General features: G+C 49.3%; 2 protein-coding genes across 2 annotated transcripts; one reads left to right on the top strand and one right to left on the bottom strand.

Annotated features, from left to right (window-relative positions):
* Positions 1-5590: 5590 nt before the first annotated feature.
* LOC123083948 (uncharacterized) lies at positions 5591-8557 on the top strand. The gene is made up of 8 exons (XM_044505800.1): positions 5591-5659; positions 5740-5853; positions 6085-6369; positions 6458-6718; positions 6977-7020; positions 7223-7409; positions 7933-8118; positions 8402-8557. The coding sequence occupies exons 1-8, from the start codon at positions 5591-5593 to the stop codon at positions 8555-8557; spliced, it is 1302 nt and encodes a 433-aa protein (XP_044361735.1).
* Positions 8558-15231: 6674 nt separating this feature from the next.
* LOC123087224 (hydroxyproline O-galactosyltransferase GALT5) lies at positions 15232-20293 on the bottom strand. The gene is made up of 7 exons (XM_044509176.1): positions 19454-20293; positions 17727-17959; positions 17239-17520; positions 17022-17150; positions 16732-16905; positions 16084-16191; positions 15232-15716 (listed from the first exon to the last, which is right to left on the bottom strand). The coding sequence occupies exons 1-7, from the start codon at positions 20130-20132 to the stop codon at positions 15513-15515; spliced, it is 1809 nt and encodes a 602-aa protein (XP_044365111.1). The 5' UTR covers positions 20133-20293; the 3' UTR covers positions 15232-15512.
* Between the last annotated feature and the right edge of the window lie 625 nt (positions 20294-20918).

The raw sequence follows: 20918 nt of genomic DNA, 5'->3' as shown, positions 1-20918 counted from the left end.
AATGCTAGGAGGGTCGTATGCCAATGCCTAGGATTGTCTGCGGGTGGAGGACACCCCGTATGAGCCCCATACGTCTATTTTTTAGGCTGGTTGTAATGATAGTATCATAGCTAGTATCACGCATGCCAACTAGGCAATTTTGATGAGGTGTCATAGCATTAAATGAATAAAAAAATGGTGTAGTATCATATCATGATACCGTATCATAATAAATGATATGCTACTTTGTGTCATGCATGACAATAAATAGAGTACTACATGATACTAATATACGATACTATACATTAGGGAGGTAGTATCATACACTAGTATCATATGCATTATACTAGTATATGATACTTCCCATTACAACCAGCCTTAGTAGGCATTGAATAAAAAAAGGCTCATGTCATTGCCTCCTAGTAGTAGTATCAGGGCATCTCCAGCCGCGCCTCCACGAAGGCCTCCCAGACGGTTTTTTGCGTCGGCATCGAAAAAACGGCCCAGTCGCGCCCTCATGAGCCCGATTTTCGCCGGCCTGGGCCGAAAACAGCGCCGGCGGACCCAGGCCGAACCCGGCGCGCTCGGAGGCGCCGAGGCGAACTGTTTTGGCGCGAAAAAGTCACGGGCCAACCGCGTCAGGGACACGGCGGCTCGTCTTCCCCCAACTGCCTCGGTTCCCGTGGGGAATCAATGGCAAGGCTGCCGCCGGTCAGCCTTGCCGTTGATTTCTCACGGGCGGCGCGTCACGGGACGGCGCGCCGACGCCTCCCCTCCCTCGCACGCGTACACACGGGCGCGGAGCGGCTATAAAAGCCGGCGGTCGCCTGTGCCCACACCAGACTCGCCCCTCGCCGCCGCCCAGCCCCTCTCTCTCCGTCTCCGTCTTCCTCTCCCGAGCGCCACCGGCAGCCCCTCTCGCTCCCTCTCTACCACCGCCGAGCCCGTCGCCATGGCAGAGCGCTTCCCCAGAGATGAGGCGGCGGTGAATGGCTTCGGCCGCCGTTCGCTCCGCGAACAGGAATCCTGGCTCATGTTCCAGGCGAACATCCCGCGCGCCGCCGGACATGCGCGTCGGGCCGACGGGGTGGCGGCTCAGCGACGGGGGAGTGCCCGTTCCCCCGTTACCCAACGCCGTGGCGAAGCCCAGGTACTTCGCCGAGGAGGTCGAGGTCGCGCGCGCCTCCTTGACCGACGACGAGCGCTCCCTCCCCTAGTACACCGCCGGCAATCACGCGGCTTGGGCGGCGTACTTCCAGCGCCGCCAGCAGCAGCGCCTGGCCTCCACCAACGGCGCGCCGGGGGTCGGCGGCGTGAAGAACAGCGAGGGGCGCCGCCTGTGGTGGGGCGTCCCCGGCCGCACGCTGGATGGCATGCTGGCGTATCTCGACGGCGGCAACAACCCGCCGTTGACCTATCCTGCGACGGGGATGGGCGCCAAGGAGGTTCGCCTCCTCCTCGTCTTCCTCCTCTCGCTCATCTTCCCACTCCTCCGGTTCTCCGGCGCTTCTCGGCGTCAAGGCATAGCCCGCGGCGGAGACGCCAATCGGTCGGCGCACTAGCAGCGTCGGCATCGTCATCAACGAGGGCGGCCGGCGCGCCTCCTCCTCGTCGGCTCCTCCGCGTTTCGTCAAGCCAAAGATGGAGCCGGGGTGGCGCCGGTGAAGGCGGAGTTCGACGACGACGACGCGGCCCTAGAATGGGCGTGCCAGGACTCCATTGCGATGGAGAAGGCACGCCGGAAGAAGGAGAAGGAGCGCCAGCGTGCCGCCCTACGCCGCTTCGAGGAGCGCCGACGCGGCCGCGATGAAGACGGGGTCGTCGTCTTATGCAACAGCGACCACGACGACGACGCGCCGCCGCCAGTTCGCCATGGCGACGCCGGGCAGGGGTCCAGCAGGGGCGCCTGCGTCAAGGAGGAGAAGGCCGACGACGACGATGGCGGCGACGACTTCAGCCCCTTTCTTTTTTAGATTAGGTTAATGTAATGAAAATGCGCGAATTTCATCGAAATTTGTCATGTTTGGCCGAAATTTAACTAGTTTTTATCATAACTTCGCCGAACGGTCCTTCTTTTTTTATTTTAATACGCGCCTGGGGACGGCCCTAGGGGCCGACGGCTGGGGACCGACTCGCCCCCAGGGCCATTTTTTGCGCCGGCTCACCCCCAGGCGGCGCTTTTAGACGCCCCCTGGGGGGCCAACGGCTGGAGATGCCCTCATCTTTCCACATCAGTCCTGGAGGCTCATTTGCGTGTGACACTGTCGTGTCGTGTGGGGAACTTCTCGTCAGCCGTATGTCTTTTTTCTCGAGAAACTTTTAATCTATTCATCTTCGATCATGGCAATATAACGAACGCCAGAAATAATAAAAATTCATACTAGTACAGTGTTGTTTGTAGTTTAGCTCGTGGCGCCACGCTGCCGGGCGCTGGCAATTGCTAAGCCTAAACAAAGCTAGCGCGCGTCCATTTTGTTCAGTCAAGCAGGCTGAAGCTGCTGTTGAGGATTTGGTTGTTGGGTGTGTGATTGGGGTGCTTTTGCAGAGTTTGTCTTCCGCTCTAGAGATTAGGGCGGCCATAGCTGGTAGCAGCTTCGGGAATGTTTTACGTTATTTTGTCACATGCAATGCTCTCCTTAGAAATAGAAATAGAAATAGAAATAGAAATATAATAGCTCGGAACGAATTTGGCTTTACCTATAAAGCGGGGCGAAAGCATATTTACATACCCGTCCCGCTGTCCACACAACGGATGACAATGAGCATCTTGGGAAACTTTGATCCGCAATCAAGTTCTTGTGGTGAAGATTTGATCAAGTGTTCAACCTATAAAGGTACTCCCTCCGGTCCTTTTTTGCTCTGCATATTAGAATTTTCTGAAGTCAAACTTCACAAAGTTTGACCGTATTTATATGAAAAATATATCAATATCTGCCATGCTAAAGTTATATAATATGAAATTTTAAGTCATGACACATCTATTGATATTGATTTCAGGTTGCGAATGTTGGTACTTTTTTTTTATAAAATTGGTCAAACTTTACGAGGCTTGACTTGAGTCAAATCTTATATGCAAACTAAAAAGAACCAGAGGGAGTACAACAGCCAGCCAAAATCATTGATCTTGTTTTTTCACCCTTGATTATCATATGGTCATCATCCCTGGATCCGGTGGCGTTTCTATGTGTAAGCCGTGGGGTCAGTTGACTCCATAACTTTTGAGAAAAATAACCTAAGAACACCATACACTTATTGTATATTGTGAAGATTTATTTTTCAAAAAAATTAGCGATGGCCCAATTGAATTTTTTGGGGTGGCTTCGCCACTGCCTGGATCAGAGAGGTCATTTTCTTTTTGCGATGAGGATCAGAGAGGTCATTGGAGAGCAAGCTAGTAAACCTAGATGGAGAAAGTGCGGACATTTTGCTTGTAATACATTACATGATATATATTTCTAGCATGACCACCCACGTCTATGGATAGGTTGGTGGCGCGTCCCTCTTGTCCATACCATACACACCGTGCGCAAGCAAGCACGATGAAGTAGAGCAGCAGCTCCCGGTCTCCAGGTCCACGTAAACATGACGAGACGATCAGAGGCTCAGAACTCCGCTGGCTTTTGGCCATGCATGCATGCATGGTAAATTGAACGGGATGAAAAGGGAAGGACAAGGCCGGCTAGAATTTCGGATTTAACGGCTGCTAGTCACTTCACGGGAGATGATGATCGGACAAGGGTAAATAGGCGTGACGGTGAGGTTTGGTGCCATATTTTTCAAACCGAGTCAAGAAGTCAAAAAACGACTGCGGCTCCGGGGCCACTCCTTAGGATACAAGCATGAGACCTCTCTCGCTCATCATCAACAAGGTCGGCCGGCTCCAATATGGAAGCAGTGGCATCACCGTGTAAGTGGCTTGTTTTGGGGGCAGTTCCATGGTCTAGAGATCTCGACGTAACTTTTTCCACGAGTGGGATGGTTCATACTTATGGTAACATTTATTACAATTAAAAAAGCAGACGGGGGCATGAGGGCGAATATTATGGCCATGTTCAATGTCGCTTTAAATAGACGCAAACGGGGCGTGACGGTGAGATTTGGTGCCAGATTTTTCAAACCGAGTCAAGGAGGCAAAAACAATGACCGAGGCTCCAGGGCCGGTCCTTGGGGGCACATACACGAAACCTCTTTCGCCCGTCATTAACAAGGTCGGCCGGCTCCGGTATGGAAGCAGCGACAGCACCGCGCGAGTGGCTTGTTTTGGCGACAGTTCCGTGGTCCAGAGATCTTGACGTAATTTTCTTTTCATGATTGGGATGGTTCGTACTTCTGGTAACCTTTATAATTTATTATAGATCCGGATCTTTTCTAAAACGATGAAAAAGAAAAGCAAACGGGGGCGTGAGGGCGAACATTATGGCCATGCTCAATGTCGCTTTGATCGTCTCCTAGTGTCTGACCATCATACTTTACCAGAAGCAGCAGCAGCAGCGGCAGAAAGAGAAGTGTTGCACAGTATAATAGCAGCAGTGCTAAAATAAATACACAACCGCAGCAGAGAGGCGCAGGCAAAACGCCTAGGCGCATGTTAGTAGGGTCAACCTCGACCAGCACCGGCAGCGGCAGGCAAGCAAAAGCGCTCCGGCGCCGGTGTACGGCAGAAATCACATATTTGACCTGAGATCTAAATCAAATCATAAACTGACCTTGTTTTAAAAAAAATTCACTCTGCTGACCCTTTCGTGTGGCGCCCGACAGCTGGGCGCCACACACTACTATGCATTGCCTCTCTTTTGGGCGTCGCACCTCGTGCCAGCGTGGCAGCCCTGGTCCAGTTGCGGCCCCACAGACAACACTGCAGCGCCTCGGACTTAGGCGCCACACTTGTAATGTGCAGCGCCTAGCTCTTGGGCGCTGCACAATGAGTTAAAGCGCATCGGCCCAACCCGGCCAGGCAGTTCTTCCCCCTCTCCGCTCTCTGAACAGAGAGCAGCGGCGGCGCCCCCATCGAATCCCCCCACATCCCTCTCAGATCTGAAGATTTGATCTGTGGATTCGATCTCCAATCCATCCTACTAGGTAAACTCCTCCGTTTCCTTTCTTTTCCTCCGTAAATTTGTTGCCATTTTAGAGATTTGTCCAAGATTTGATGGAACCCTTGATTTGCTTGATTTAGGATGTGTAGTCATAGTGGTAGTACCGTAGTGTTGTTGCTTAGTTCACAATATATAGTTCTTGTTAGTGAAATCATAGATTGTTTTGTTTATATATATATATATACATATATATATATATACATATACATATATATATATATGTATATGTATATATGTATATATATATGTGTGTATATATATGTGTGTATATATATATATATGAGATGCCTATTTATATAGATAACAATGAGATGTTGATTTTTTAGATATATATTAGATGTTGATTTTATTTGAAATATTAGATGTTGAGTTTATTTGAACACATATGACATATTCATTGTGTGAGAAGGAGATGTTGAGATTCTTGTAATTGAACACATATTAGATGTTTAGTGTATACCGATATTTGAGATGAAGATGAACTCATATATGTTTATTGTTTGAACTTTGTAAGGATGGTTTGGCTTCTCGACGATGTCTACGACACGAAACACCGGGCCTACATGATGCGCGAGAAGGAGATGGTAATAACGAGTAATCTAAATATTTTGCCTTAAGTTGAAATTTACATGCCCTAAGATTTGTCATTACTTGTTTTTTGCAGAAGCTTGAACCTTTGAAGATTCGGTATCACGGGGTCTCTGGTCCTGCCATGCCTTACGATGAGCGGTACACACCGTACATCAAGCAGGCAGGACTACTCCCGTGGATTCAGTTGGTCAGCCGGTCCACGCCGAATCTGAACGCTCCACTGGTGTCCGCTCTTGCTGATCGGTGGAGGCCGGAGACGCATAGTTTCCATCTTCGGACTGGGGAGATGACCGTGACGCTCGAGGATGTCTCGTTGATCACCGGTCTTGCTATCGACGGGATGCCTCTCTGTATGAGCACCGATTCTGATGGGTGGCGCGAGCAGATGATTGCTCTTATCGGTATGGCTCCTACCGAGGCTGAGGCTGATGTAGAGGAGGGAGAAGAGAAGAAGAAGAAGGAAAGGAAAGCAGCCGGAGCTGCTTTCACGTGGATTCAAACTCACTTTGCGACGTGCCCTCCGGATGCCACTGATGACGTGATCCAGACACATGCTCGTGTCTACATGTGGTATGTTGTGTCGAGGACTTTGTTTCCTGACTCCACTGGCAAGAACGCTCCATGGATGTGGCTGAAGGCGTTGACCGTCTTCGATAGCAAATGGAGCTGGGGTTCAGCGACTCTTGCCTACTTGTACCGACAGGTAGTTGGTCTGTTTTGTGATCAACTCATTTCTTCATTAGCAATGCAAGCTTGCTGTCAAGTTAACATTGTTTTTCTTTCATATGCAGCTGGACGATGCGTGTTGCAGGATCACAGATAGTGCAGGCATTGGCGGTAATATGCTTCTACTTTCTGTATGGAGCTGGGAGCGTCTGCCTGTTGGACGCCCGAAAAGCGTCAGGTTTAATCCTTGGTATGAAGATGAAGATGACGAATTACGGCGGCCCACTTGGGCTTACAAGTGGGATGTGGTTTCCGAGATGACGAACGATGTCAATCTCATGTACCAGAAGTACGTTGCCGAGTTGGACACGATTACGCCTGAGCAGGTAACGAGGTCATTACTTCAGTCATTTCTCATGTTTGCCTGAAAAAATTCACCAATTTTGCATTGTTGCCCTATTTCATAGGTGGAATGGCAGCCATATGGCGCCGATGACAGACTTGGGTACACCCCGGAGTTTACCATCAACCCGATGTGCTTGCGGGATAGGGATCTCTGGCGTATGCGGTGCCCACTGATATGCAACTGGGCTGTTGAGTTTCATTTGCCACATCGCGTGTGTCGTCAGTTTGGTCTGTTCCAGCCTCACCCGCCGGAATGGGTGGATACGGACAAAGCACTTCATAGGTAAGACAGCATGAACCGTATTGACTAAGCATCGTCACTCCTTGATTTTGCTAATGTTTGGTTTTGTACCATGCAGGTTGGACAGGAGAAGGCAGCGGAAGATAAAGGACTGGGACAAGCATCATGCTTCGTATGTTACCCGCTTCCAGCTTTGTGTGGAGGAAGCTCGTAGCAGTGCACGCGCCAAGCTTCGTGAGCATAGTCCACTTGCTTTTGATAACTACATACGATGGCTTCTTGAAAATACTCGAGTTGAGATATGCCCGCCGGCATATAATGAGGATATTCTTGAAGAACCCGTAAACTTTGAGGATCTATCAAAGGGGAAGTACAACAGAGATGTCAGGGTAGGGCACGGAGTCCCTGCTGTTCCGGTGATTAACTATGTGGTAAAGTGTTTCTTCTTTACTTTCCCGTTGGCCGTATTACACATGTTTGAATGGCTAACGTGTTCATTCTTTCTCATCCGCAGCGCACCGAGATCAAGAAAGCAGCTGATGAGAGCCAGTCTATTCTGGAGGAAACACCGGTTGGAAAAGGCAATGATGATGGTCCACTACGAGCATTCCTCAAGGTACAAATCGCATTCACTATGAGAGGTAGTCTATGTTGCGGAGTTTCATATCTTCCACACTTGTTCATGTTACAGCGTCAGGCCAGGAAGTTAAGGCGGTTATCGAATCTTCTCGGTTGCCGTGATCCCGAAATTGATGAACCATCTGCCTCTAGGTCTGGTACACCATCAGACCCCTCATCTCACCATCAGAGGGACGATGTGAGTTCCTCATATGCTTATCAGGATGATGAGGGTGCGGTCACCCAAGAGGTATGACTAATCCTTTAGATGTGATTCTCACTTGATTACGACGTCGGTCTTCACCATATTGTTTGATTGTGTGATAGCGCGATGAGCTTGATGATGACATGACTTTGGCGGACGCTCAACTTCGATCCCCATATGTGTTCAAGCCTAGGAAGCCCAGATGCCGGTACACGCCCAACAACTTTGACAACAGAGGCAACCCAAAGGTGGTCGTAGGGACCTCGCGGATGGCTAGCTTGGATCATGAGGCGGAGGCGGAGGAGGAAGTGCAGGAAGAGGAGGCTCGTCCATCCAGGAAGAAGAAGATTGCCTGCAGGCGTGGCACCAAGAACACGCGCGGAAGGCATTAGTGTGTGTTACTATGGAAGTGCTCTCTTGTAGCCGCTTCGTTAGGTTGATGAACTTGTTGGGTTATGTTATATGTTGGTGAACTCTTACTATTGTGGTATTTGTGTTTCCGAACTAGTAGTAACGTTGAATTGTCCTAAATGATGTGATGTTCAAATTATTAGTTGTCTTTGTTCAGTATTTGTCCTAAATGATGTTGTCTTTGTTCAGTTGAATTGTTCAGTATTTGTATTTGCCAAAATGGAATTTGTTTCTGTAGTTTGGCAGTTAACAGCACTGCAGCGCCTGACAGTCAGGCGCTGCACTGTACTATGCAGCGCCCAAAGCCTAGGCGCTGCACCTCACAGTGCAGCGCCCGTCCCATAGGCACTGCTTCACTGGCCATGGCTGCCCATAGGGCCACAGAAGGCTTTGAGCACTCAAGATCCACGAAAATTACCAAGTCATAGTGCAGCGCCCCAGAGCAAGGCGCTGCACTTTACAGTGTGATGTCCGTCCGTTCGGCGCTGCATAGAACAGTGCAGCGCCTTTGTTTTGGGCGTTGCACGGTTGTTTACTGCAAAAACAGAGTTGACAGTACATTCATTTCACCGGAACATCATAATACTTACAATGACTGCATCATCACAACAATTTGAACAAACAAAAATTTTATGCCAATGAGTTCATAACTTAAGACAATTCAAACATTACTACGACATGGTTCACGACACATTCATTACAAATGACAAATGGCAGCTTGCCCTAGAAGATAGTTCACCAACATCTCACATGCCCTCACAAATTCACGACGAGTGCACCGAAGTGAAGTCCCTACTGAGTAGAGCGAGGCCATTTCCCCTTCTTGTCACGGGCCGAGTCCTTCTCTTGCGCCTCGCGAGCCTTTGCAAGCTTTCTTGCCCTCTCCTCCTCACGAGCAAGTTTCGCTTGGCGTGCCCTCTCCTCCTCTCGTTTCTTCCGCTCCATCCTCTCCTTCTGACGACGCTCTTCCTCCAAGCCTCTTCGAAACGATTCTTCGAACCGCCGTTGCCGCCTAAGACAATCTTGGTATTGGTCCTTTTTGACATCTTCTGGCACTTCAAGATCTATCCACGTGAAGTACTTGCATAGAGGAGGCGGTGACTGCATATAAAATTTTTGTTAGTGTTGACACACATTTGATAGTAACATTTTACTTCTCGAGCTTACCGGTGGTTGGTCATAGGCGTTAGTTGGAAGTGCACGATCATAAGCATAGTTCGGCCATACAAAATATCTCCGCCCTTCCGTCCATGATTTATTTCGGTCGGTGGATACCTTCACCTTGCAAACATCTCCACACCAACATGGCGGGATGTTGGCATCTTTCTCCTTCACCTTGTCCAAAGATGCGTCCTCCCACTTGTTCGGCATGTCTTCTTGGTTAGCACACAGTGGCCTCGTCATGGAACCGGATGAAGCCATGCCTATAAAACTGATAATTCTTGGTTAGCCCTAACCCCCACTTAACAATAACCACAATCCTAACCATAGCATAACCCTAACACCAACATCAAACACACATACCCCTAACCCTAGCATACCATGAAAGCCTAACCAACCCAAATTAGCAAAGAAACTTAACATCATTCAACAAATATTTGCAAATCCAAGCCAAAACTAGGGTTTCCCCAAAGTAGCAAGATTTGAGCAAATGTGACAATTCCTATGGACGAAAACGAGGGGAACGGAGGAGATTACCTTAAGGGAGGGTTTGGCTTCGAAATCCACGGTCAAATACTCCGGATCTGAGGAGGGTTTGAGAGGGGGGAGAGGAGGGCAGAGGGGAGGCACTGAGCTTCGGGTTTGTGTGGGGGTGGGGGTGTGTGGGGTGGGGATGGGTGGGAGGGAGGTGAGTGCAGCAAATAGATGTCCAGTAGTGCAGCGCCTAAAGGGTAGGCGCTGCACTATGGTGTGTGGCGCCTCTCCCTTTAGGCGCTGCACTACTGGACATCCCAGTCCAGAGAGCAACAGAAGCTTCCAGTATGTTTTCTGCCCAAAAAAAATGCTAAGTGAGTGTGCAACGCTCAAGGGATAGGCGCTGCTCTGTACTGTGCAGCGCCCAGGCGTGAGGCGCTGCACATTACAGTGCAGCGCCCCTCCCTTAGGCGCTGCGGACTGACTTAGCAAAATTTTGGGAGGGGCGCTGCACTGTAATGTGCAGCGCCTCGGCCTTAGGCGTTGCACTATCTGCTGTTTTCATATACAAAGTGATTTTTATGTTTTGTGATTCACATAGATGGCACATAATCATATCCAGATCACATGTAGTAGTCCAAATCACATACTCATACACAAACAATTAGCCAAAAAGACATAGTCATTTACGTCTCATATCACATAGTAGCACATATTTTGGTTCATAGAAAAGGTCATGGTCCTTGTCCCTTCTTCTTCCTCTCTTCTTCTTCTTCTTCTTCTTCTTCTTCTTCTTCTTCTTCTTCTTCTTCTTCTTCTTCTTCTTCTTCTTCTTCTTCTTCTTCTTCTTCTTCTTCTTCTTCTTCTTCTTCTTCTTCTTCTTCTTCTTCTTCTTCTTCTTCTTCTTCTTCTTCTTCTTCTTCTTCTTCTTCTTCTTCTTCTTCTTCTTCTTCTTCTTCTTCTTCTTCTTCTTCTCCGACCACCAAGGGAGCTCACCTTTCGCCTCCGTGTCCTCCACCCCCTTCATTGTTTCCATACCTATGAAAATGTCAATATAATAGTTAGTCACACAATGCAAAATGACAACACAAGCATTGAGCCAAAAGAACAAGATCATAGTAAGTCACATACGGCAATGGTCCATTGAGCCAAGTGAACATTCCTCCACAACGGCCGCCGCCAAGGCCAAGATCACCACCACAGCCTCTACCACCACCACGGCCTAGACCACCACTACGGCCTCTACCGCCACCATGTCCTCTACCGCCACCACGGCCTAGACCACCACCACGGCCTCTGCCACCACCACGGCCAAGACCATCACCACGGCCTAGGCCTTCACCACGGCCAAGACCATCACCATGGTCTCTACCACCACCACCACGGCCTAGACCATCACCACGGCCTAGGCCTTCACCACGGCCAAGACCATCCCCACGGCCTAGGCCATCACCATGGCCTCTACCACCACCACGGCCTCTACCACCACCACGACCTCTTTGTTGCCTAGTGCCTCGTTGGCTTGTTTGACTTGGTTGGCTACTCCTTGGTTGACTTGGTTGGCTATCATTTACTTGGCTTGTGCTTGCATCATTTTTCTTTGATCTTTTTCTTGATTTGGGACAAGTTCTTGTGTTGTGTCCCCCATGACTGCAGTCCCCACAACAGGATTGCTCACGAGGCTCTTGGAATTGGCCGGTGCCGTATTCTCCACCACCACCACGGCCCCATCCGTCCATGTCACCTCTAAGACGCTTTATCTTACGTCTTCCCCGTCTAACGACCTTCAATTCCGGGTCCGGCCATAGTTGAACTCCATGATACTCCAGCCATTGTGATTGGTCCAAGTATGGCTGAAACCGGGGAGCCCATGTATTCTTTACCGTCATGATTGAGAACTCGGACTCCCTCACGGTAAGAGGGTGATTGACGTCCACATTCCTAACACGGGCTGCATTTAACAAGTGCGAGCATGGGATATGAAGCAACGATGGCCTCATGCAGCTGCAATCACACCGTGTTAGGGAGACCTTGAAAGCGCGGCCTCCGTGTTGGTGGCCATCGTTTGTGGTTCCTCCAGGCTCTTTCACCTCATACTTCCACTCGTTGTCGTCATATAGTACAGCTTCTTGGGAGTCTGTCTTTCGTGATTGAAAGTCCAATCATTCTTCAACCTTTGGTGGGAAATAGTACTTGTTCTTATCCTTGTTCTCACCAGCAATCTGCTTATCCGTCTCCATTGAATACTTCAAAAAGTATCCATTCATCTTGTCAAATGTGTATTGAACTATTGCCGTCACGGGTAATGCACGTACACCCTTGAGCACCTTATTGAAGCATTCTGCCATATTGCTTGTCATTTGACCGTACCTCCGGCCATCTTCATCGAAAGCACGTGCCCACATATTCCTTTCGACAATGTTCTTACTGAGAAATTCATGACCACCGGGGTCAAGTTTCTTGTGTCTGAGCAATGCATTGAACAATGTGGCAAACCGCTTGTTGGTGAAAGCGAGACAACAATCTTGAAGATCATCGGCCAACTCCTTGATACCACATGCCCTATAGAAGTTTGCACAAAAGTGCCTCATGCACCATCGATGGTGCAACTTTCTATGTCCGGGAATGTCAACCACCACCGCATTTAGAATTCCTGGATGGTGATCCGATATGACACAAATTTCCCTTTCAGCCGGTAATACCCTTGTTCTCAATTGACGCAAGAACCACTCCCAGTTATCATTGTTCTCCACCTCAACCAAAGCGAAAGCCAAAGGCAACACCCGGTTATTGGCATCACTTGCTATTGCAACCAATAAAGTGCCCTTGTATTGTCCGGTCAAGAACGTGCCATCAATGGCGATGACGGGCCGACAATGCTCAAAAGCCCTCATGCATTGCTCAAAGGCCCAAAATGCACGGCCAAATACTCGGACGGTCCTCCCGTTGTGAATCAATGTTTGGTGCCCATGAGGCTCAACCACGTGAACCATGCCTGGGTTTGTGGTGGCCATAGCTAACAACAACCTAGGGAGTCGGTTGTATGCTTCCTCCCAATTGCCATACAACATCTTGAATGCGGCTTGCTTTGCCTTCCATGCCTTGCCGTACTTCACCTTGTAATGAAAGATGGCTTTCACAAGGTCAATGACACTCTTGATGCTCATTGTTGGAAGTGTGGATATTTGGTTGGAAAGCCTATAAGCGATGAACTCGGACGTGAGTTGTCTGTGTTGTTGGTACACAAGCTTGCCATCCGCATTCTTGTGCCGGCACATGTGATTTGGTAGACAACTCACTATGCGCCAAGTGGGACCTCCTTTCCATGGCCTTGCACGCACAATCCATGGACAACTTGGCACTTCACATTTGACCGTGTAACGCACATTGACGTCCGAGTTGGCCACTTTATGTGGACGATAATGCGTAACCGAGTAGTTGTCGAGCCACATCTTCAATTCCAAGAAGGATTGAAACTCACAACCGGGATATATCCCGTTCTTGCCGTCTTCCAAATCACGGTGAGAACTTGGCCTAGCTCCAAGAGATATGCATTTGCCACCATCCACAACGGCTTCATCCGCGAGACTAAGATCCTTGAACAATGGTGTCTTGTGATCCCGCCCGAATACCTTCTTGAATGCTTGGGCCTCCTTCGGTGTGAACCCCTCCTCATCAACTTCTTCATCGGGACCATCGTCATCCGAGTCCGATGCATATGCACGGGAAAAAGGGATGGATTGGTCCATTGTCTCTTGCACATGATATTGGTCGAGATCACCCACATTGTTGTCATGGAGATCAACTTCGTTGTCATCCTCCTCGTACTCATCATTCTCCTCTTCAAAACCTTCATTTTGGTTGTTTGGAGTCGGGCTCAATGTTGGCCAATCTTGTTGCGTGAAATGAGGTTCACTCATTTGATCTTGGTTCATGGGTGGTGGAGTGCTAGCAACCAACGGGGAGGGGTTCCGGTTCAAGTCCAAATTCAAAGTAGACTCAACCTTCTTGGAGGCAAATAACTCAAGAGCCTTGTCTAGAGATTCGGCAACCGTCTCCTTGTATGCAACCCAACGTTGCTCGGAGTTCACACGCATTGTCTTCCAACGGATGTGCATTCCAAAACCAACATTATGCCTTCCCTCGAACTCAACAACGTCACTTGGGTCCATCCAATTCAAATCCTTCCTCACTTGGTCCAAGAGCTCCGCATAGCTTGGACTACTCTCAAACACCATGTCAAGCTCATCCGGGTCCGGCTCAACATTGCCTTTCAAAAAGGCCTCTTTATCCACATGATGAACATAAACACATGTTCTCCCCATCCCTACAATAATAAAAACACACATATATCAAGTAAGTACTTAACAAAAAATATTTGCACAAAATACATATGCCATAACATATATATGAATTAATAACCCTAACCCCCACTTAACAATAACCACAACCCTAACCATAGCATAACCCTAACACCAACATCAAACACACATAACCCTAACCCTAGCATACTATGAAAGCCTAACCAACCCAAATTAGCAAAGAAACATAACATGATTCAATACAAATTTGCAAATCCAAGCCAAAACTAGGGTTTCCCCAAAGTAGCAATATTTGAGCAAATGTGACAATTCCTATGGATGAAAACGAGGGGATCGAAGGAGATTACCTTAAGGGAGGGGTTGGCTTCGAAATCCACGGTCAAATACTTCGGATTTGCAAGATTTGAGAAGGATTTGAGAGGGGGGGGAGAGGGGAAGAGAGGAGGGGCGCAAGGCTAAGGGTTTGTGTGGGGTGGGGTGTGTGGGGTGGGATGGGAGAGAGGGTGGGGCCAGCCTAAGTGGAACACAGACTGTGCAGCGCCCAAGAGCTAGGCGCTGCACATTACAAGTGTGGCGCCTAAGTCTGAGGCGCTGCAGTGCTGTCTGTGGGGCCGCAACTGGACCAGGGCTGCCACGCTGGCATGAGGTGCGACGCCCAAGAGAGAGGCGCTGCATAGTAGTGTGTGGCGCCACACGAAAGGATCAGCAAAGTGAAATTTTTTCGGAACAAGGTCAGTTTATGATTTGATTTGGCCCTCAGGTCAAATATGTGATTTCTGCCCCGGCGTGCTACTCCCTCCTGCCGCCACCACACGGCGCAGCATGTTGCCGCTGCCCCACAAGCACATGTCGACCGATCATGGCTGCATCCCTAATTAAATTTACAGACAGACAGACATTCTGAGTTAAATTTACCACCATGTTATGGGCTTGGCGCCAAAATATGATCAGCGCTACTTGTGGACTCGGCCACTCAGGGAGGCGTTGGTCGCCACTCACAGTCACAGGGAAAGGGACATGGAGGAGAAAACAAAGACACCCATCACGTGCAGTCGTCGTCGATGATCATGATGATGATGACAGCAATGGAGAGCCGGCTAGTAGTTTATAATAACATGTATAACTATAATGATTTGGTAAGTATATATGGGTAACTAATGTTTGTACCACTACCTGGCTGGTTATGTGCATTACATGTGAGGTGAGGTGGTGCAAGTGAGTGTAATTAACTTAAACTTGTCAGGTTCCACTGCTAGGGCTGCTGCTCAGCTCATCATACCCAACCTCCCCTGAAAAATGAGCTTGGATCGTCCCTCCCACGGTAGTGAGAGCTGTGTGTCGTGTCATCTGGCGTTGCAGCACTGCGGCCTGCCTTGCCGTAGGTTCTCCCAGAGGCACAGCATCTGCCCCGGCGACTGGTAGTGCGCCGTGAGGTAGTCGTCGGCGCAGCCCGCCTGGCAGAACCGCGCGCCGTGGACGTACTCCACGCCGCCGGCGTCGAGCTGCCCCACCCACATGCCCACGCTCACGTCCTCCATCTTGAACAGCTGCCATGGCCAAAGCAGAACGCAATCATTCGTTTGTTAATACAAGGTGATGTACTATGTATTGATGATTGATGAACGGATACAACTTTTGGCTTTTCTGGTGTGGTGTGGTGTGGTGTGGCATGGGCCATCTTTTCAGCCCACGCATGATTGGGCCCGTGCCGTTTCCCCCGATTTTCGATCAGAATCGGCATCATTCACCCAAACTTTAAACCAGGCCAGCCAGATGGTGCCTGGCTCTTGAGTGCTTGTGTGGAATGTGGAATGTGGAATGCAGTCACTACATGGGATCCCAATTCCCAGTGCCACTTGATACGCAATGAAAACAGAGAGGAAGAAAGGTGTTGGGTGGGCGCAGAGAGCTTACATTCAGCCGGCCCTTCTCCATCTCCGACGCGACGAAGCCCGCGATGTCGGAAGAAACAATGTAGCCAGCGCCGTCCGCGTAAGTCGGGTACGTGTCCCTGGGCCACTCCTGGAAATTTAGCGCAGAATGTTACCAAAGAGGTCAGCACGGCAGCACAGGACGGAAGTCAATAATGGTGCACCAATGATTGCACTAACGACGAATGTAGTTAGCCAGCATGATTACATGAGACAATACCATATTCATGTGGGCAGCGCATACCAGTCGTTTATGTGGTTCTCATGTACTATTATTTGGCGCATCAAGAACATGAACACGCTGTCTGTTTTGCTAATTCCAGGAACTGTAATAGGACTGATGAGTGGTGACACAAAAACATGCTGTTCATGAGCAGTAAACGTCTGAAATTGACTCAGTCGACAAAAAGTTTGTACAACACTGGTTTGGTATCTTCTTTCTGATGAAATTTAATGCAGCTCCTATGTACTGGTTTGTCTTTCTACGTCAGTTATGAATGTTGTCACGGGGGCATTTAATTACTTTTGATCACTTGAGTAAAAGATATGCAAGTAGCCTGAGAGTCAATCTGCATAATTTCAAGATAACATTTGCAAAAATAGGAGGTTTTTTTTTAGTAGATCACTTCACCTCATATGAGACGGCCCATTTTCCTTCTCGGAGTGGTCTGTGGTAGTAGTTCATGTTCCCCATATAGAAGCTTTTACCATCTGGGACTTTTTTTATTTCAGCCATAACTGAATCAAGTCTAACGAATGTATCATCATCGCACTTCATGACGTACTTCGCAGAAACAACACGAGCCTTCAAGGACAAAGAATATATATAAATAAAAAGAACATTGAGATTGCATAAGAACTGTCTGAAAGGTAATTTAAATTCAGTGTGACTATGTTAAATCCACTCCTTATGCTACATACCGCATACTCGCAGATGGCAACAGTCTTAAGAACAACCAGGTCGTAGCTATCCACAAAGGGCACAATGATAATGTCCCCGAAGAAATCCGCTTCTTTCTTCAAATCTTCATTAACTTCCCTTCTTCCATTCTGCCCTGAAACATGGTTTTGTTATATATCTTTTCATGGGAAGAAGGAAAGAAAACTACCGGAACTAAATGGCAGGACAATAGATTACCAAGGCGACAAAAAACCGAGCCATAGTACTGGATGAATTTCGTACTGCAGACATCCATGATCTCCTCACAGCCATGCGCTCGGTGAAGTGGCTTCCTGCTGAAAGAATGCCTATGAACAGCTCCACAGGTTCTTCAGGAGGAGGGGCTTTCAGTTCGGCCAGCAACTCCAGATTTCTTTCCATAATGTTAGGATGGACCGCGGGTAATGTACCAGCAAACATTGATTCAACCTCGATATCACCATTTGCTTGCACGGTAGCGACATCCTCGAGATCAAAGCCCTTGAAAGAACAAATGTAATCAATGAATTGGCGCATCAGCAAATCTTGCCAAAAAAACAGTGGGGAGGAGCTGATCTACGTCCTAACCACATTTTCAGTTGAAATGCTAATCTACATCCTAACCACAGCAAAGATGTGCACGGATTCCAGCTAGGAAGGATAGAAGCACACATTGTAGGACAATTGCAGAAGGAAACAGTACTTACAATGCGATAAGGAAAAGACGCGACATGCCTCCCATCAACTTGAACATGGTAACCTTCCAAACCGGAGCTTATTGTTAGAGCAAACAATTCACCCTCCACAAAAGGATAAGGCCAATCTATGAAACCACTGCTGCTCTGTCCAGCAACACGGTTACGCAGCAACATACTCTTCAACTCCTCAAGTGTGCCACCAGTGTTCCAGGTCCATTGCTCACATGTTACCAATCCATCAACTGCGCCACAGGAAAGCAATATAAGAAAATCTCGCGACGATCACCAGCTAAGCTAGCACACGTTAAACATTTTCTCATCAGCTCAAATTATTAGTAGAGCTCTCTTATTAGTAATTAGAATACCAAATGGACGTCCGGTGGGAATCACTAGCCCTAAAGCATTTGCAAGAAATTTATCATCAGGTTATCACATAGATATCCCACCAAAGGGATTTCCATGGGAACCATGTAAATACCAAATATATTCCAACTATATAAGGAGAGGTCGGGCAGCAGTACCGCACATGTTATTGTCCTCTAGTCCTATTTTAGTTACCAAAGTCAAAGTAGAAAATGGATGAAATTTGCCATGAAACTTTGTCGGTATGTGTAATGACAGGGTATGAACGATCTAGTAATGGTACATCATCCACTGCTGATCATCAATCTACTTAGATTTTATAGATGATAAATGCAGTTGTCAGCCACATGCCATCCGACTCAGCTCAAAACTATCTGAAATATGATCTCGGGGGTTATGTGAAGCTTGGCAAGTTCACGGTTGAAAATTGAGCATCTGCAATAGTTCAGAACTCCAGAGTTCAAAATTGAGCATCTTGAAGTCCTCCTATCTATTCATAAGGAGGAGAAATATAAGCATTTAGCGGGCATCATACAGTTGGAAATGAGAACATGAAGACTGCCGTTAGAAAAACAAAGAAACTATCTAGATCCAAGGATGACCTATACTAAACGTGACAATGTCGCAAGTTCATTTTCCATATGATGGAATAGTAACCGGTAAAAACGTAAGGTGTCTATATGGATCCTAAACACAAACGAGGCAAGGAGGCAATTCTGCTGCGTAAACAGTTATTACGCCTTACAGGTTCTCGGGCACATTCAATTGTTTCACTGTTGGAAAAAACTGACATCCAGCAAAAATCCCTACATAACTCTGCTAAACTCGAATACACTCGTCGTTCTCCCCTCTTGTTATTACCTCTGGAAATGTTGAAATGGCACGGTGTACATCAATGCCAAGGGCCAAGGGCCATGGATCAAGATCAGTGGTATAGTTATCAAACATGGTGAGTGAGGATGCTACACTTTCCGACGACAGGCTTTCGCCCTGCACAGGACAAATGCTACGAATCATTGAAATTTTCCAAAAGGGAGCTAGAGCCGTATCACCAAACATGGTACTGCGATGGAGCCCCGATGAGATTAAGCACCGACCAGGAAACATGACACTGAATGCAAATCATCGGCATCAACATAGTACAGAGCCACTTGGTTAATTACCAGCACATATGTACCAGTAATATGTAGAGCCTAGAGCATTAGAGCTCCCCATGGATTGGTTGGTATCTAGTACCAACAACTGCACTGATCCTGCCGTGCGTGTGTACTGCTGCTACCGAAAATGTTTGATGTGCGTCGCCGTGGAATGCAATCGCGAAGTGAAATTTTAAGGTGAAAATTGGGTGGGAGTATGCAGAGCAGGTGACGCACCGGTGTCCTCGTCGGAGCGGCGCCAGCCCTCGCAGCGGAGCGCGGGGCCCCACTGGCCGCGGAAGCGGGTGTTGAGCTCGACGACGGGGCGGCCGCTCCAGTCGCCCCGGAGGCGCGGGTTGAGGTGGAGGATGGTGGTGGCGGCGTCCCCGTCCCCCGCGCCCCGCAGCTCCACCGCGAACTGCGCCAGGCCGCCTCCGGGCACCCGCCGCGGCCTGCCCACCACCGTGACGTGGGAGCCCAGCGCCAGCCCGCACGGCAGGGCGAGGGCGCGGGGCGCGTCGCCGGCCCGCGCGACGGAGGGCGGGCACCGCGGCGGCGCGGGGGACGGGGAGGGCGTCGCCGCGGAGGACGAGGCGGGGGCGGAGAGGGCGTCGCGGAGGAGGCGCGCGCCCTCGCGGAACGCCCGGGCGGCCGCCGCGTGGAGCGGCGCGGCGGCGTCGAGCGCGCGGACGTCGATCCGGGAGACGTCCAGGCGGAGGAGCGGGGAGGGGAGCCGTTGCCGCGTCCTCTCGGCGTGGGTGGCCTCGGCGGCGGTGAGGGCGACGGAGACGGTGGTGGGGCCGAGGGGGCGGCCGGGGTAGCGGAGGGAGAGGGCGGCGGCGTAGAGGAGCGCGGCGACGGGAAGCAGCAGCAGCAGGGGCCGGAGCCCGGCGGCGGGGCGGCGCGGCCGGCGCATGTCTCGTCTCCGGTGGGACGCTGCTGGCCGGCCGGCTGCCCGCGTCGCGTGGTGCGGCTTCTTCGTCGGTTACGTTTGGAGCTTGCTCCGAGGAGGGAAAGGTTGGAACTTTCCCCGGGGTTTAAGACGGCAGGAGATTATTATGAGATACTCCCTCTGTAAACTAATATAAGAGCGTTTAGATCACTAAAATAGTGATCTAAACACTCTTATATTAGTTTACAGAGGGAGTACCCATTTCCTTCCCCGGCTTGCCCGCCGATGATACGGCGTGGCGTGCGGCGTTTCTTTGGAGATTGTTAATGGCGCCGTTAATTGCCGCTGCTCCGGCGATCGCTTGCCTTGTGTGTGTGCATGCACTCAAAAATTGTTGCTTTTGCTTACAGTGCTAAGCATACATCGTACACTTGTGTGACACATTGAAGACTGGGGTACGTAGTGTGGTTGATTGCACACAATTTCGGCAGTTATGTCCCATAAAGCAATCTTTCACGAAAGTGTAGTTGCAATCGTGAGCACAAGGCAACTTGGGCACAGGATCTAGTCAGCACCAACGCCCCAGCTTTCTGCCCTCTGTTCCCCAGCATATCTGAAGCATGCAGCTAGCCAGGCTTAAGTTTGGCAGCGAAATGGACTATGACAGTTCCGTTTATTTTCTACCCCCTCGGTGTACAAATGTACTCCCTCCGTTCCAAAATAGATGACCCAACTTTGTACTAAAGTTAGTATAAAGTTGAGTCATCTATTTTGGAACGGAGGGAGTAAGTCTTTTTGCCGTTTAATCCT

This window comes from Triticum aestivum, chromosome 4A, assembly GCF_018294505.1.
Source record: "Triticum aestivum cultivar Chinese Spring chromosome 4A, IWGSC CS RefSeq v2.1, whole genome shotgun sequence".
Classification (NCBI taxonomy): Eukaryota; Viridiplantae; Streptophyta; class Magnoliopsida; order Poales; family Poaceae; genus Triticum; species Triticum aestivum.
This window is presented reverse-complemented; position numbering and strand designations above follow the sequence as displayed.

Bases quoted from the DNA above. Each gene is read 5' to 3' on its own strand.
- LOC123083948 (XM_044505800.1), top strand. From the start codon at position 5,591: ATGGTTTGGCTTCTCGACGATGTCTACGACACGAAACACCGGGCCTAC. The intron at 7,021-7,222 runs GTAAGACAGCAT...TCGTGAGCATAG, and splicing joins ACGGACAAAGCACTTCATAG to TCCACTTGCTTTTGATAACT. The intron at 7,410-7,932 runs GTAAAGTGTTTC...TAGCGCGATGAG, and splicing joins TTCCGGTGATTAACTATGTG to CTTGATGATGACATGACTTT.
- LOC123087224 (XM_044509176.1), bottom strand. From the start codon at position 20,132: ATGCGCCGGCCGCGCCGCCCCGCCGCCGGGCTCCGGCCCCTGCTGCTG. The intron at 17,151-17,238 runs GTAATCTATTGT...GTTTCAGGGCAG, and splicing joins CTCGGTTTTTTGTCGCCTTG to AATGGAAGAAGGGAAGTTAA. The intron at 16,192-16,731 runs GTGAAGTGATCT...CTAAATTTCCAG, and splicing joins AATGGGCCGTCTCATATGAG to GAGTGGCCCAGGGACACGTA.